This window comes from Helianthus annuus, chromosome 3 (genome assembly GCF_002127325.2).
Source record: "Helianthus annuus cultivar XRQ/B chromosome 3, HanXRQr2.0-SUNRISE, whole genome shotgun sequence".
Lineage (NCBI taxonomy): Eukaryota > Viridiplantae > Streptophyta > Magnoliopsida > Asterales > Asteraceae > Helianthus > Helianthus annuus.
This window is the reverse complement of record NC_035435.2, coordinates 150,519,042-150,537,006: the sequence shown is the minus strand read 5'-3', so window position 1 is coordinate 150,537,006 and position 17,965 is coordinate 150,519,042. Positions and strand designations below refer to the sequence as shown.

Sequence of the window (17,965 nt, the reverse complement as noted above, 5' to 3'; positions counted from 1 at the left end):
TGTTAGCATATAACCTAAATAAAAAAAATAATAAATTAAACCTAAATATATTGATGATTATGAAGAAATCTGTTTTTTTTTTTTAATTCAATAACATTTGACTTTTATCATGGTTCTTCAAGAATGGTTTTATTTTCGTAATGATATTTTATTTTTAGAAAGTTCCATCTAATTGTAACAAATTATAACGGAATAATTACAATTGATTTCTATCAATACATATTTGGAAATATGTATCTTCATTTGTTATATAAAATTTCAAAAGATTTGTAATAACATTGAATTTTTATATCTTACTATATGTCTCATATATATATATATATATATATATATATAGAGTAGGGTTCGCACGGAAAGTGTGTTTTTCCTAGAAAGTCTAGGAAGCGATCTGGTCCATCCGATTGGTGTGTTTAAGGGTTGAGATTAAATCAATGGCAATCTTGTAATATTTGAGTTTAATTAATTGATTGTTTTAAATGAATAGGGGCAATTTTGTCAAATGGCCTTTTTTTAAATCAATTAGATAACTACAATCCCTACTTTCATGGGATTTTCCCTCTCTCTCTCTCTCTCTCCATTATTGATTTGATTTTCTCTCTTTCTCTTTCCAATCCAACCCTAAACATAATAAAACCTGCGATCTCTACTCCCCCTTGCTGTTGGCGACGCAAAACAGGACCCCAAAAGCATTCAGATTTCGGTTCCAAGGCTTGTTGATACCCCTTTTCTTCACTAGGTATTCATATCTTGTGTTGTGATTAAAGTTCTTGAAGTGCATATACGTTTTCGGTCTTAATCTGCTTGTAACTTGGCTGTGTTTTTTCTGTTTTAATTGATGATTGTAGAGAGGCATGTAAAACACAGCGTCAAGAATCTGCTTGCTGTTAAAACACAACGTCAAGAATCTGCTTGCTGTTAAAACACAGCGTCAAGAATCTGCTTGCTGTTAAAACACAGCGTCAAGAATCTGCTTGCTGTTAAAACACAGCGTCAAGAATTTGCTTGCTATTAAAACACAGCGTCAAGAATCTGCTTGCTGTTAAAACACAGCGTCAAGAATCTGCTTGCTGTTAAAACACAATGGCCTGCTTGCTGTTAAAACACAATGTCAAGAACCTGCTTGCTGTTAAAACACAATATCAAGAATCCTCCAGCAAATCTGCTGACTTAAAACACAATCAGATTTTTTAAACTCCGGTATAAAAACAAACTGTTGTAAAACACATTATGATGTAATGTAATCATCAAAAAACACAATGTGATGTAATGTGATATAGACAACAACATAAAACACATTCAGAGTGTTAAAATGCAAAATAACTGTTAAAACACAACCTGATTATATATTGACTTCAGATTGTTAAAACACATTGACTTCAACCTCTCTGACTGGTAAAACACATCACCAAGAACATGCTGATAGTTTCAGATAAACACATTGACTTGCAGATTTGAATTCGAAAACAATAAAAATTCCGAAAAAATCATGGAATTTTAGTTAATGAAGATACATTCCAAAAATAAAATTAAAATGTGAAATTACATGATAGCCCTTCTACTTAAAATCCCTCAATGACACATGTCCAAATCTTATTCCTTCCTAGACTTTCTAGGAAAAATAGACTTTTCACCCAACTCCTACTATATATATATATATATATATATATATATATATATATATATATATATGTATTCTGGAATTCGGTTTTGTGTATAATAACAAAAGAGTTTGTTTATATATCTAAGTTGTCCGAATCAAAATCAACTCAGCTGCTGTTGATCGTGAATTAAATCTACAAGGAAAGATAATTAAATTGTGTATGTTTATTAAACTTATTAATGTATAAGAAACTTTTATTTTTACATCTTTATCACATTGTTGTTTATGTAACTAATCACCATGGATTATGTAACATGTTTTTAAACTAATAAGCATATATTATCATATGCTTGATAACGTTTGTGTATGTGTTTTAATTTATGTTTTTGAAGTAATCATATATTATCACATGATTGATAAGAATATATTATCACAATTTATTTTATTTCATATATGTTTTTGAAGTAATCAGCATATATTATGACTGAAATTAAAAATTAATTTAATTAAATTGATAATTTATAATATATATATATATATATATATATATATTCTTAATTGTTTTGTCTACGTTACATGTGTTTGTAGCTTTTAAATATGACTGAAAGTTCTTCCAGGTATTTTTTTCTTTTTAATGTTAGACTTTGTTGCGCATAATACCCATTAATAACTTATATTTTATTAATATCTTATATTTTTCAATCAGTATTAGAGAACCTTTCTTTTGTAGACACATGAATGGAGCGGACGAAGTTTTACTGGTATTTTATAAATTCAGACATTTATTATACTTTTTATTTATTCTTATCATGAAATACAATTTAAAATTATCTTATGCTTTATAAATTATAATTATAGTTATAATTATAAGTTATTTTGGATTCCTTGCTTTATCAGGCGATTCCTTCAGACGCTGCATCCAAATTGTGGTGTAACGATAAAGCACCCAAAAATGTTATGATACAAAGTCAAGATGGCCGAAAATTTAATGTTTCTTTAAGCGAAGCCAAAGGAAAACATTTCTTTTTCCATGGTTGGTCAAATGTTGTGAAACATTTAAAACTCAAAAAAGGATGTTTGGTGCTCCTCAATCCTGTCGATTTATCTATATTCAAACTGACACATTTCATTGATGGTGTGTTTCAAAGCTCTTTTTGGACATCGCTGTTACCTACAACATCTAACTTTATTGTAAGATTAGTTTTTCTTTCATTTTATTTATGTTAATATATTTAGGTTTTATGAACTGATTACAAAAGTAACATTTTTTTATTTTTTTAATTATTTATACAGGTCATTCCTGAGTCTATACTGCCCAATTTCTATGATTATACTTCAGATGATATAATTTCCATTATAGATGTAGGCAACAAAATCTTTCACGTCAAGATTGAAATGCTTTTTGGTAAAGTTGGTTTCTCCATTGGTTTTGATGTTATTGTTAATTTGTTTCAATTGGAGGCCGGTTATTATTTAATATTCACAAGAGGTTTTGTAAATTATTTCCATTTAAGAATTCTTGGAAAAAATGGTGTTGAAATTAATTATGCTGATGTACAACTTGATGAGGTAAGTATACATTTGCTTGCTTCTTTATATATTTAATTACTATATTGTTATTCTAATAAACGTTGTATGTTATTTTCAGACTGTAGTTGCACCTATTGATGTAGTTGAAGAGCCAGCTATTGATGAACAACAAAATGTTCGTGTTTATAAGTTTAGTCGTATGGCCTCTAAAGATTTTGTAAGTTTTAATATTATTTTAGGAAGTACTATATATAAAAAATTACATATTTTTTGATTCACATAGAAATACATTATTATTTTTATATTCTTCTTCTTATTAATTTTATTTTAAAAACAATACAGCGACTGCCTGATAAGGTTTCAAGTATGGCTAAACTTGGTGCAGATTTAAAACCTATGACCGTCAGACTTTTGCATCTGCCTGAGCAAGAGGAGTTTACCAACCCTACCAGACGTGAAAAGAGAGGAGAAGGTTGGCGTTATGCGTTATGCAAATGGTCCAGATTCATGAAACGTGCTCGCATTAACGAGTGTGATACGGTTCACTTTTCTTTTGATGAAACTCAGCAAGTGTTGAATGTTGAGTTGGTTGTACCTCACCAAAAAAAGAGTAGTGATTAATTGTTTTACATTTATGTTTTGTATATTTGGTTTTCGTATGATTTACATTTACTTTGTTATGGTTAATAGTTTTTAAATGTTTATTCATTCACCTTATTCATCATAGAATTTTTCGTTTATAAATATATATGTATATATTTATTTGGTTAGAAAGATAGATTGACAACCCGTGAGTATTCACGGGTTATAACCTAGTTGTGTATATAAATGATTCCAAGAAAAAAAACAAATTATAAAAATGTTTTGGATGAAAATGGCAATTTAGAAACAATTTTTTGTTAATGCCAAAAAATACCCTAATTTCATTTGAGACAAATCTCAGGGACTAAAATGACAATTTACTCTAGGGAAAACTATAAATCTTAGAAGGCGTCTGATTTTTATTGAGGAATACGTTAAAAAAAAGGAAAATTATGCGAGTCAAAGAATGGAAGTGTTGATGTTTAAAAAGGGAAAATAACTAATATTGTAGGAGGTAATGAACCTTCAACTCATAAGTTAAAAATAAGGAAAATTATGCGAGTCAAAGGATGAAAGTGTTGATGTTTAAAAAGGAAATATAACTAATGTTGTAGGTAGTGGCGGAACCAGAAACTTTTAACTAGAGGGTCAACATATACGTAGACAAACACTCATCCGATAGTATATAATAATAATAATAATAATAATAATAATAATAATAATAATAATAATTTTACCAATATAAAAAATTAGAAATATAAAAGAATGATAAATTTATTAATCTTGACATTTTCTAAACTACGTAAAAAAATGAATGATAAATTTATATATCTTGACATTTTCTAATTTAAATATAAAAAAAATAATAAATGAAAATTATTAAATTTATAAATTGTTAACATTCTAGTAAAAAAAAAGACCTGTATTAAAATATTAATATTATTGCTTAATATTTTAATTTGAAAAGAAAGAGAACACCGTACAACTATTTGACTAGTGATAAGGCTTTTTTATTGGCTTTATTAGATGGTTATAACATATCATCTTCTTCGTTACTTTAAGTTTTCACTTTACCATCTCTGTAACTACGATGCATATCGGTCCTATCAAAATTATTCCGGTGACTATTTTTTTCACCTTTCTTCTTTCTTATTTTTCGCTGCACTTACAGCTCAACTATAAATCTGGGGGGTCATATTACAAAAACCCACTAGATGACAGATTAGAGCTTGAATGGCTAGCCGGTGGCCGGAGGGTCAACGGAACCTCCTGACCCCCCAGATTTATAGTTATGGGTGTGCATGGGTTGGTTGGGGTCGGTTTTGACCTAAAACCATAACCATAACCGTGATGTCGGTTAATGGATAATCATAACCAAAATCGACCGGTTATGGTGGTTATGGTTATTCGATTTTGATGATTATTGCGGGTCGGTTATGGGTGGTTAACCGTGTATTTAGCTTAAGCTAAAAATAGTTTTTTTTTAACATTGAATAAATTTTTATTGCATATTTGTATATATTAGTATATTACATAGTATTAAAAAATACATATAATTATAACATTAATACCAATTATTATTGAATATTCAAATAAAGTGATATGATACATACCATAAATTCAAATAAACATTCAACCAAAACCACAAACCGATATGAAAACCCATAAATACTAAAAATCTTCAGTCAAAGACATCAAATATTAAAAATATAGTGAAAAGTCCAAAATCCTACAAAGATTTATTACATGTCTGTTCGGTTTGGTTACGGTGGGTATGGAAAAAATGATAACCATAACTGACCCGCTACTTTCGCTTAAAAAATCATTAACCGACCCACCGGTTTTATATTTGGTTCAGTTTTTTCGGTTCGGTTTTGTCGGTTAATTCGGTTTTTTGCACACCGCTAATATTACTTAGTAGTTATTAGTAATCATGTATATATATAGTAGGATTCCACGTGTATATAATGTATTATGATTGTTGGGAGTTCTTGACATGTGTGAAAACATGTGTCACTATTAAATTTTGATTCTGACATATTTTATGTGTAGGTTTTAATCTATTTGTGGGGTATTTTTTTGAATGTGATTTATAATGTGTAGTTTTTAATATGTTTCTGACATTTATTCTTTCCAGCAACTTGTTGGTTGGGATTCATGTTGGTATTATAGAGTTAATTAGCTAACCCGATTGAATCACTCGGTACAACCCGGTTCAACCGGTTGAACCATTTTTTAGCCCAATCCGGTATGCTTAAAAAACCGGTTTTTAAAACATTGGTTGGGAGTGTTATTGGCCATTTGGTAAAAGTTTGGGTTATTTAAATCCAATATCCCTTAATTTTTTGATTGTTTTCTTGACAATTACTATCGAGGGTTGACTTGTATTATATAATACTACAAAAAGCAACAACGGTCACCACTCAAACTCAATTAATCGACGCGTCTCTTCGAAAGTTGGTTCCATTTTTTCACTAACGCGTCTTTATATAATAAATGAAATGATTCTACACGACAAAATTCAAATCGTTTCACTGGTCGTCGCACATGTTAACATTTCATTTGACGTCCGTTCAATTCCCGTCTGGGCGTTTCCTTCCTCATTTTTAACCCTTTCTTCTTCTGTTACTAAAATTGTATGTTGTAATCAAGATCTGAATTGCCCCTTTCATCCGGATCTCCAAATCCCATTATTCATCCCTCAAACTCCATTCAATAATCCAAATCTATCATTTTCCACTAGGTAAACCTTTGAATACCTTTTCAATTGAGGCATATGATTCTTCCATCCTCCATGCCCGTTAATATAACCCATAATTTTTATCATATTATTTTATTAAACCACTGAATAATTTGTTATTTGCATGATTGTTATTTGAATGCGTAAGTCATTATCAGGTTTGTAATTCAGCTTGTGTCTTTTTAGAACATTTTGTTTTGAATTCGGTTGATTCGTTCGCATTGAATTTTCATTTTGATTGTTTATACATTATCAGATCATTTGTCTGTTATAATGTTTTTGATTGTTGATATTATCCATATAACATAGATTCATGGTGATTCTATGGTAAGATAATTCTATTAGTGGGGTACTTTTAAATTACAATTTGCAGAAATAGTAATTTTGTGGACATACAGAATGATATTGGGATAACACTTTGAGACAAATAGTTCTTAAACTTTGTCTATGGATTCACATATGCATTTTCATGTTTGTTGTTTTTCCCCTTCTTGAATCACTACATATCTCTATTAAATATATCATTTAAAAAATCTGTTTATTATAAATTTGTCATCGATATGTTGTTTGACGAATTTTAGGCATAAATTGAATACGCATCAGAATTCTAACCAGTATTTATTTGTTTAATCACCAATAAATAATTTGGCACCCAAGAGTTCCAAGGGAAGTTGTAATAGTTTCCTGTGTGGACTACACACGAGTACATGTTTTTAACATGTTTGACAGTGGATCGATCATCCCATCTCCGGGCGTCCTCCAAGCAGTGATAAAACTCCAAGATCTTGAATGATTATGTATTGATCAAAATACACTATGTTTTTTTGTTTTATATTGCCACCATCATCTAGACAACATCCCCACGTTTGAGGGTTTTCTTAGAACAATTCCTATACCACCCTGATCTTTAAGTGCAGTTATAGTTTCCCAGGAGACCCAATGCGTTTTTGCCCGATTGAAACCACCAATACTTTATATCTTTTGAACATGCATTCTAAGTTAATGATAACAAATCAACGACTTGTACGAATGTGTTTTTAGGTTTGGTTTACTTTTTAAATAATTAACAACCCGCCGCAACGCGCGGGTTAGCGTTAACTCGTTTTATTAACAAAAACCAAAGACAATTGTATGCCGCACTAACAAGAGTATAAAAAGCAGAGCGAATTCAAATTATTAATATTAAACAAAGATGGAAACCTTACAAATAAGATAACAAGTATAAAGATTTTTTTCATTTGCACATTCTCTATTTTATTTTATATTTTTTTATTTGTTTGTAAATTATTAATTTAATATTTTTTTTGCAGAACATTTGTTTCATTTGCACATTCTCTATTTTATTTTATATTTTTTTATTTGTTTGGGTGGCTAAAGGAAGGCGTAATTCCTGATGATCGGCAATGCGAAGTTTTTATGCATTGGAATTAATCTGGCAACGTACGGAAAAAACCGAAACACGGGCCAATCCAGATATTGACGTGAATATTTCCGGATTCATTCGGTTTGTTAATATTGATGTATATCGTAAAAAAGCTAGTTGTTTTTGATGTTATTCTCCTCCATGCACCCGATTATTCGAGTTGAGTTATGGATAATTTGGTTTGGAGGGTTTCGGATTAACCTTTCCTTTGGTGATTAGTATATGATTGATTGAGGTTTTAACATTATAAGTGAAGAGGAAGAATGACAAGCGGTGGGCATAGACGTTGTAGAAGCGAAATTGTGAGCTCAGTGGATGAAGCTGAAGCCAATGGTTTCCAAAGATTTAAGACTCATATGCAAAGGGCTTTGAACTGGGGTGGTACTCCCGATCAAGCATTCTTCAATCCCGATCGCAAACGTCACTGGGCTCAATTCCACTCTAACCCCTTGGTAATATGCTTCCCTCCTCCTCCTCCTCCTCAACTTTTTCTTTACATCATCGATCATGTTAATTACGTGCATGCATGCAGGATGCCACCACAAAGTATGAGAATACAACCACGCTTTTTGAACATTTTCTTATTGCGGGTATCCACCCAAATGCTAATCTTGACCCCGTTGAGGATGCATTTGCCAAAAGCATGCATTTTCAATCACCTCCGGTTGTCATCATGGAACCTCAGGTCCATCTGCCAACTTTTTTTCTTATCTGTTGCATGCTTAATTAATTCATTCATTATATTTTTTTTTTTTGTTGTTACCTACAGATACTTTTCAGGTATCCTCCAGGAAATAGGTTACCTATGCCCTTATCAGATATGGCATCATTTTGTTTTCCTGAAGGTGTCAAGGTAACTCCACAATCACACTATATATGCACATCTCAAACAAGACTTTTTGTCTAACTAATGCTGGAAATACCATTAATATAGACTGTGGTGTAGTAACAAACAACTTTTATGCTTTAAGAAAGAAACAACTAACTTTCGACACCATCTACTTACCGTTGATAAAAACATGTGATGCTCTTTCTTTTTCTATCCTTTCATGTAGGGCTGCAAACGAACCAAACGAACACGAACAAGACCTTGTTCGTGTTCGTTTGTTAAGAGATATTTGTGTTCGCGAACCGTTCACGAACACTTACCGAACGAGATTTTATGTTCGTGTTCGTTTGTTAAGGAAATGAACTTGTTCGTGTTCGTTTGTGTTTGTTTGTTAATTTTAGGAAACGAGCGTTGACGAACACAAATGAGCACAAACTAATGTTCATGAACACAAACGAACACAAACAATCGTTCATGAACAGAATATAAAATACACCGACAGTTATTAGATATTTAATTTGTCATAATTTTGAAGTATTTAAATAAATATAAAAACTAAAAACACTAATGAAGTATTAAACACAAACGAACACGTTACCGAACGTTCACGAACATAAACGAACAAACACGACCTCTCTTTATGTTTGTTCATTTAACTAAACAAACGAAATTTCTTGCTAGTGTTCGTTTGTTTAGTAAACAAACGAACACAAAGGAACTTCCCGCCGAACGGTTCATGAACTGTTCGCCGAACGTTTGGTTCGTTTGCAGCCATACTTTCATGTTTTCTTCCATTAACAGACTTCTAGTAGAGAGTCATTTTATTATTTATGTTCTGCATAAGTATTTCTTTTTTGATTTTCTAATTTGATTAGGCATGTATGCTGGCAAAGTCCCCATCACTTAGTGAGCTGAATCAACTCGTGTACGGACAGGTATGAGCGCGTGGCATATTGAATACTCCTTCTGAGGACGAACGATCAAACTTTCTTTTATTGTGTTTATATGAACAGGACCACTTAAGCAGAGATGATTTATCATTTATATTTTCACTCAAGGCAAGTTGTATTTAGTTTTGATATGCCACACTAGCTATGTTCATCTGGTTTTCTCTTTTCCCTTCTCACATTGTGGCTTATCATTAGGCTGCCATTGAGCTAGGCTTTACTTTGTATAATTAAATCCAGGTGGCAGACAATGCAACTCTTTACGGTGTTTGCCTACACACACAAGAATTTGTTCAGAGACCTCCAGGGATGCTTGGTGTTGCATCATCCCTTCCAAGAGTGCCAGGACACGGCAGTCCTTTTCTAATTACCGCTCCTCGTTGTTACTGTCTATTGACAAGAGTCCCCTTCTTTGAACTACATTTTGACATGTTAAACGGGCAAGTTTTTCACCACCAAATTCATATCAAAATATTCACTACCAGCCTGTAATGCATGTACTTTGATGCAGAATAGTTGCACAAGAGCGTCTCAGTCGAATAACGCAGTTTGTTAGTGAAGTGAGTCTTGATCATGTCCCTTCATCATCAATTAAGGTAAATAACCAAGAGGATGAATGTGCATGTCAGCAGCGGTCATGGATGGATTCCGCAATACCAGTTGAAGGGACACTAGCCCTTAGGCTAAATTCACCATCAAAACTGGAAACTAGATCTCCTACTTGTGATGCATCAGAAAATAGACGGGAGTGTTTAGGACAAATGCATGATAGCATGAGTATTGAGGCATGTGTTGTTCCTGTTAACGGGTCACTAGAACGAATTCAGACTTCTGGACCACTGTTCAGGTATTGTGCTTTTTTTTGAGAAATTTACGAAAATGGCCAAGAATAACTTTGACTTACCAAATTGGCCACCTCATGCATCGGTGGAGCAGGGCGTCACCGATTACGAGACACCTTATGCGTCTGCAGGGCTCATTCATGCGTCCGCCAATGTAGAAGTGACACGTGTCTCAATGGGATGCATGCGTCCCATGAGTCCGTAACTCATAAAATTTACTTTTAGCGAGATTTGAAGCATCCCATGCGTCCGTGACTCATCTCATGCGTTGCTGACTCATCCCATGCGTCCGTGACTCATCCCATGCATCCCATTGAGACACGTGTCACTTCTATATTTAAGGACGCATGGGATGAGTTGGCAACGAATGGGATGAGTTGGCAACGCATGGGATGATGGGATGAGTCACGGACACGTGTCATTTCTATATATAAGGACGCAAAAGGTGTCTCGTAATCGGTGATGCCCTGCTCCACCGACGCATGAGGTGGCCAATTTGGTAAGTCAAAGTTATTCTTGGCCATTTTCATAAATTTCTCTTGTTTTTATCTTTAACAGTGAGGTCAGAAGAGTACTAGCTAGGGTTACTTAACTCATACAGCCTTATTAAGAATATATATATATATATATATATATATATATATATATATATATATATATATATATATATATATATATATATATATAGGGGAAGGTTCAAATTAAAACCACTAGTTATTGTGAAAACTAGAAAACTAACTAAAACCCACTAAAAATGAGGGGGGAAGACTTTTAATGAAGGAGGGGTAAAATTGGAACAAAAAATATATAACTTTTCAAACATTTCCCATTTCTCCATACGTTATCATTTTAAAACAAAAATGGCACCATAAGATCACAAATTTTCTTATCTTTCATTCAAGTATATTCGAGCATATTTTTTATGACATAAAAAAAGATTTATGGTGTCCTCTTATTTTCAATACTATTATTATAGTAGTGCACATGTGCAATATAACATGTACTACAATGTGCATTACATGCTTAAAATTAGCTTTTTGATTCTAGTTTAGCTTTTAGGGTTAGTTTTTTTGGAGGTTTAGGATTAGGATTAGGTTTTTGGGTGTGGGGGGAGGGGGGTTTAGGTTTTTGGGGGGTGGGGGTGGGGGTGGGGGGTTAGGTTTTTTTCGGGTTTATGTTTAGGGTTTAGTTTTAGGTTTTCGGGAGGGTGGGGGTGGGGGGTTTAGGTTTTGGGGGGGGGGGTTAGGCTTTTGGTGGGAGGGTGAATTTAGGTATTTTTTTTTTTTTTGGGGGGGGGGGGGTGGGGGGTTTAGGTTTTTTGGGGGGGTGTCGGTGGGGGGGGTGAGTTAAGTGGTTTAGGCTTTCCGTATTAGTGCACATGTGCAGTACAACCAAAAAAAAATTTTTTTTTTGAAATTTTTTTTCCACATATAAAAAATAGCGATTTTTCTAAAAAAAATTGTAAAAAAAAAATTTGTATGTTTTTTAGGTTTTTTTTAGGCTTTTTTAGTTAGTTTTCGAGTTTTCACAATAAAATTGGTTTTCATTTGAACCATCCCCTATATATATATATATATATATATATATATATATATATATATATTATTACCTACCATACATATTCTTGTGTGTGTTTAACCAGTTCAGTGAGAGGGGTTGTCACAGAGGATGAAGATGGAGTACTTTCTTGCAGTGAAACTAGTAAAACGATTATGGAATGGGCGAAGGTATGTATGTTGCTTACAAGTTATTGAGTTTTTCTTAATCGGTAATTGATTTTGTCAAGTGATGACAGGAAAATAAAAACGAAATGCTACAAATCGTTTGCGGCTATCATGCTTTACCAGTTCCATCATATGGAGGTAAAGTACATTTTAAGCCACTTGAGCATCTACATGCTATTGAATATTATAGAACTGGTTTTGCTTTTGGAGAAGATCCTAATGCTGATATCTCAATGATTCCTGATAAGGTAAATTAAATTCCTGGGTTGAGGGACTTATTTATGTTGACAATACACATTTGTAAGCTAGTTTGGTTTGACTTATGGTGTTTGCCCAGGTGAAGTTAAAGCTTGCTGCAATTGAGGAAGCTGTGTCACTATCAAATTGGACAACTATAACAATCTGTAGAGCTCTTTCCCTTCAAAATGTAAGTGCTGCTACTATTACTGTTACACATGCATGGAGCTTGTTTGTTGCTATATTAATGATAAAAATAATAATAATAAAAATACGAACGTTCATTCCACACGAAAAAAAGACAATTACAAAGCCATGGCAGGCAGTCGGACAATAAGTTGCGCCGCCACCCCCTTTTGAATAGAAAAACCAATTCTACTAAATACAAAGTTTGAAACCTTTGGCGACGAAGAATTACTATTAACGACTTTTTGAACCCGATTCAAAAATAATAATAATAATAATAATAATAATAATAATAATAATAATAATAATAATAATAATTATTATTATTATTATTATTTCAGGTTTTAGCATTGCTTGCTGCGATACTTTTAGAGAAACAAGTTATCATCACATCTCCAAATCTGGTAAACTACTTTTCTCAAAGTTATTGATCAATGCTAATGATGATTGTTATTCCAAAGTGGTTAATTGACATTAATTATTAATGGGGAAATGTCACATAATAGTAACCAAGTTTTTAAACTGATTTAACTAGGTTACTCATATCATTTTTGTCTCAATTAGATAACTTAACATTTAAATCGAGGCATGTCCTTTTTTCCATGTGTCAAGAAAAAAATGGAACATTAGATACCGTGGTCGGATTATTTTAATATATGAAATTATATTTATTAAAAATAAAAACACTTTAATTACATTAAAAATTAAAAAAATAAGTTACAATCCACGTCATCACTCGACGTTAGCATCAAATAAAAGAGAAAAAGAAACAAAAATCCACATTACTACGATTACCTATGAAATGGATGAAAACCCTCTTAATTTTAATGAAAAATGAATGTTGAGTGACCCGATTGGAACACATTTGAAACTTGAGTGACCTAATTGGAACACTTTAAAAACTTGGTTACTATTCTACAGAGTTACCCCTTAATTAATTAATTAATATGTGTAGGGTGTCCTATCTGCCACAGTGTTATCTCTTATCCCTATGATTCTTCCATTTGAATGGCAGAGCCTTTTCCTTCCAGTGAGTTAGTTAGTTACATGTATATATATTTATATTGCCACCGAAAATATTAACATTAATATTAATAATAATATTTACAGGTTCTTCCATGGAAGATGCTTGATTTTCTCGACGCCCCAGTTCCCTTTGTTGTAAGCTAGTTTCCCGCCCGCATCGCATGGTTATTTCACATTCTTAGTTATTACTGGAAAGGGAAATCTGAATAAGCTTCATTTTGAATTAGCCGATTGAAATTTCAAATAACACATTTCATAGTGATAGCATGATTCAGACAATAGAATAATATGTTTATCTGCATCATGAATCTTAATTTGTTGTGCAGGTTGGGATACTACATAAACCAGCTGATCTCAAGATGAAATCAAATAACCTTGTTCATGTTAATTTGGCCGATGATCGGGTGGGTATAATAATAAACTTTATATATAAGTAGTTATTTATAATAAAGTGATTGATGTAGTTGTAGTATATTATACATATGGTTGTGGCAGCAGGTTAAAGCGTCCTCCTTGCCAGCACTTCCTAAGCAACGAGAACTAATAAACAGACTAGGGCCACTTCATGCGAGACTATCAAGCGACAAAACTGCTGCTAAAAAGCATCCAGTATACAAATGCAATAAATGGCAGATTGATGCTGCCACACAATTCTTGACTTGCATGAGACAACACTTGGAGTCCCTTTGTTCAAACTTGTCCTACCATTCAATTACTTATCCTAACAAAAGGGTAAGAAAGACCCCTCCCCTAACTCCATCATCCTCCATCCTTAGGCTCTTTCTCTCTCTTCTATTTGCAGGTTTCTCTACTTGTCAAGGATAGCTATATTGATTCCTTCCCCTATAGAGACCGCCAGTTTGTCACGGTATGCACACCCTTTTCTTTTCTTTTCTTTTTTGTGTAAATGACAGACAGCTCCTAGCTTTCTTGCAGGAATTTGTAGATACACAGATGTTCACACTTCTATCAGACACTCGACTATCTAGACCCCCCGAGTATTAACCAATTGCCCCTAGGATGGAAGGACTGATTGATGATGTTGAATTTGTGACAAACGGTACAAATCAGGTAACTTCCGTACCATTAGATAGTTATTTATTGTATGCAATTATGTGTTTTAAACGTCAACATTTTATGTTTGCATGTTATACATTTCAATCATGCATGTCATACATTTCATTCATCGCATTGTGAAACAATTTAAGTGTTGCATCAAAACAATTAGTAAACTCACCGGTTAGATAGGCTATGTCAGCACAGCCTCAGTACTCAGCTAATTGGTAGATTTAGGACTTAGATGTACGTCCGACATAAAAAATATATAAAATCCCAAGTGGGGAAAACAAGTATAATAGTTAACACTTTCCGGAAAAAATTAACGAACTTAAAAGTGTCCGTTTTGGACCATAAATGACAATTTTTCGCAGGATTCAGAATCCGACAAATTACACAAGTCTAGAAATATTGATAAACATCAAAAACAACTTAAAAAGTATTGGGAATACCTTTAAACCACAAAAATATATAATACCTTATAAATTACATAACTTAACCTTTTAGCGAACCGACGATGAAATAAGCACCGGACAATTATCCGAACACTACCAAAACACCAAATGTGGACTAGTAACATTGTTTTAAAGTTGTAACACTAGTAATGGCCATATGTTACTTAGCTACAAATAAAACCTTTAAAACACTTAACCCCTAATTAAACCCTCGATATACATTCAAACCCCTAAACTATGGAAACTTGACAGACCCCCCCCCCCCACAAGCCCATATTGACAGTTCAAAGGGGGCACCACAAGCCCCCTAAATGTCTCATGTTCATGGGAAGTGTTTGTTGGTCCATAAGGTGGATTAGGAGAAAAAGTGGATGCATGAGTTATATTAGTGAAGCCTTATCATCACCTAACATTCAAACACCCAATATATTTTTAACATATACAAAGATAAGTTAAAAATATATTATTTATTTTTAACACATATCGTATACAAAGATTCAATATATATTTATTTTATTGAGAATAATATATATATATATATATATATAATTACAAATAGTAAATACAATTTAAATTAACGATAACGCGACGAACGGGTGAAACCCGACTACAATGGGCATGACTCACACATGTCTTGGATTAAAACAATGTCCAAACTTGTTCATATATCGTTTTTAAATTCTATATATGTATATATATTTTGAGAATAAAAACATATATAATTACAAATAACAAATACAAAACTATATATATATATATATATTAACAATTCATGAACATATACATCTAAAACACAACAAATACATAAGACAAGATGGTAACTTGTACGTAGTGAATTACAGGTTTAGGTGATTAACATACGTAGAACATTTATAGGTTACGTCGCAAACGCAGAAGATACCGGTGAAGTTTAAGACGCTTGAAAACGCAAATTAGTGAGTTCATGTCCCCACTTTTAAACATTTTCTCGTTTTCTAAACTTTGGGCAAAATACATGTACAATGCTATGTTAAAAACTAAGGAATGATACATTAGATCATGTCACGAATAGGGTATACGTAAGCACCATTAATCTAAGTTTAGACCAAAGAACAAAGGGTTAGATCTAGCAGGTATTGGCAGCCTCACTCTTGGTCCACGTTTACCCATACGGAAGAGTGCTTTTGGGTCACAGTCGAAGGTTAATCGATGTATAAATCGCTTAGGTTTGGATGCTTCCTATGTCGTCACACATGTTAATGTACTCGCAAAACATTAGCGATCTCGATTTCCTTACGATTTACAACTTATATTTTACAACTTACATCTTACATTTGCATACCATATTTTATACAAATACAACTCATACATTTTATACAAACTACATGAATTCACACCAACTTTGTTGACGATTTTTTAAACTTACATGGATTTCAGGAAATTAGTGGAAGCTTTGCGGGTTACGTTTCAAGAAGTCATGTGTCTACACTGCATGCCACCTTTTGAAGGATTTGTTTGTTATATCCCACCTCCTTGCGGCAATATAAGAAACAAAACCTTGATCTTTTTGGAACTATGTTGTAAACTTTTAAACTATTATCTTTTGAAGTGTTGTAAACATTTTACTTTGAAACTTGAAACATTGAATGGCATTTGGAGTTTGTTTTATTCATGTAGTATGTTTACTTATTCGTATGTAATGAGAATCAATCACGATCACACCTCGCGCTTCGCCTCTGAAAGGGGTGTGACATGTCGTAGGTTCTTTATTGAAATGTAACACCTCGAAAATTCATGTCCAATAAAACAAAGACACGTGTCATGTAAAACAAACGTGTCAGGAACCCGGATCAAATAAAGGATGTATGGTAGGATTTAAAATGGGCCGTCATGTTATTAAAATACCTCTGAACGACCCAAGGGTGACATGTTATTAAAATACCTCTGAGCAACCCAAGTTATAAATCCCAAGACCTTAAATCGTTACGATAAACATCTAATATGTTAACCGGTTGTTCCTAAATAGACAACCTCCATCCTTATACGGAAAATGGGTTCTTTAAAATGTTACTACTACAATTAAGAACTTAAATTCTTGGCTAAGAGAATTGAATTTGAATTAATGCATGTCCAAACAAGAATTCTTGATGTTTCCATCACTTTAAAATTGCCACAAGGTGCCAAAAGATGTAAGTGCATGGCTAGGCATGCAAAGACTGACTACATGGTCCCTCAACTGAAAAGGATAGCAGAAGATTCGAAGTTACAAAGTTGCATGGTCAAAATTTGGAAGTTTGTAAAATTTTTGGATTCTGGTCATCGGTTACGGACCGTATGGCTGTAAGCTTACGGTCCGCAAGGATTGGTTACGGACCGCAACCAGTTGAGCATACGGTCCGCAAGGAGCATATCTGGGCGCATCAGACCAGGGTCGGTTACGGACCGCAACCACCTAAGCTTACGGTCCGTAAGAGATGGATACGGAACGCAAGGAGCTTGGCTTATGGTCCGTAAGCCTGTCGCTGGCAGCAGGTTTTGGACAGCTGCCTGTTCAGCCTGTTGCACCGCCTTAGTAGTGTGGTTTTCAAAATCAGGGGCATGTTAGGCAGTATATAGCATCTTAGGGACGCCTGGGGTGATCTTGTAACAATCATAGACTACTATGGCATGATCATGAGCAATGGGGTTCACTATATAAGGAGTTGAAGTTGTGAACATTTGACTTGCTCACTTGCAATTTATTCAAGCATTCCCTGGAGCTTCTCTGGACAGCAATCAAGTTTCTCTTAAGTCCTTAATCATATTTAGG

At 33.3% G+C, this 17,965-nt stretch overlaps 1 protein-coding gene across 1 annotated transcript; it reads left to right on the top strand.

The window, feature by feature from the left end:
- Window positions 1–8,138: 8,138 nt before the first annotated feature.
- On the top strand, window positions 8,139–16,826 carry LOC110930196. The gene is made up of 18 exons (XM_022173434.2): window positions 8,139–8,327; window positions 8,408–8,560; window positions 8,645–8,728; window positions 9,580–9,639; window positions 9,718–9,762; window positions 9,892–10,091; window positions 10,163–10,498; window positions 12,136–12,220; window positions 12,289–12,465; window positions 12,555–12,644; window positions 12,982–13,044; window positions 13,596–13,670; window positions 13,751–13,801; window positions 13,993–14,070; window positions 14,165–14,398; window positions 14,469–14,534; window positions 14,603–14,737; window positions 16,594–16,826. The coding sequence occupies exons 1-17, from the start codon at window positions 8,139–8,141 to the stop codon at window positions 14,669–14,671; spliced, it is 2,055 nt and encodes a 684-aa protein (XP_022029126.1). The 3' UTR covers window positions 14,672–14,737; window positions 16,594–16,826.
- Window positions 16,827–17,965: the final 1,139 nt, after the last annotated feature.

Excerpts from the sequence above, each read along its gene's own strand:
- LOC110930196 (XM_022173434.2), top strand. The coding sequence starts at position 8,139 with ATGACAAGCGGTGGGCATAGACGTTGTAGAAGCGAAATTGTGAGCTCA. Across the intron at positions 8,729-9,579 it reads GTTTTCCTGAAGGTGTCAAG|GCATGTATGCTGGCAAAGTC; the intron begins GTAACTCCACAA and ends TAATTTGATTAG. Across the intron at positions 12,221-12,288 it reads CGATTATGGAATGGGCGAAG|GAAAATAAAAACGAAATGCT; the intron begins GTATGTATGTTG and ends AAGTGATGACAG.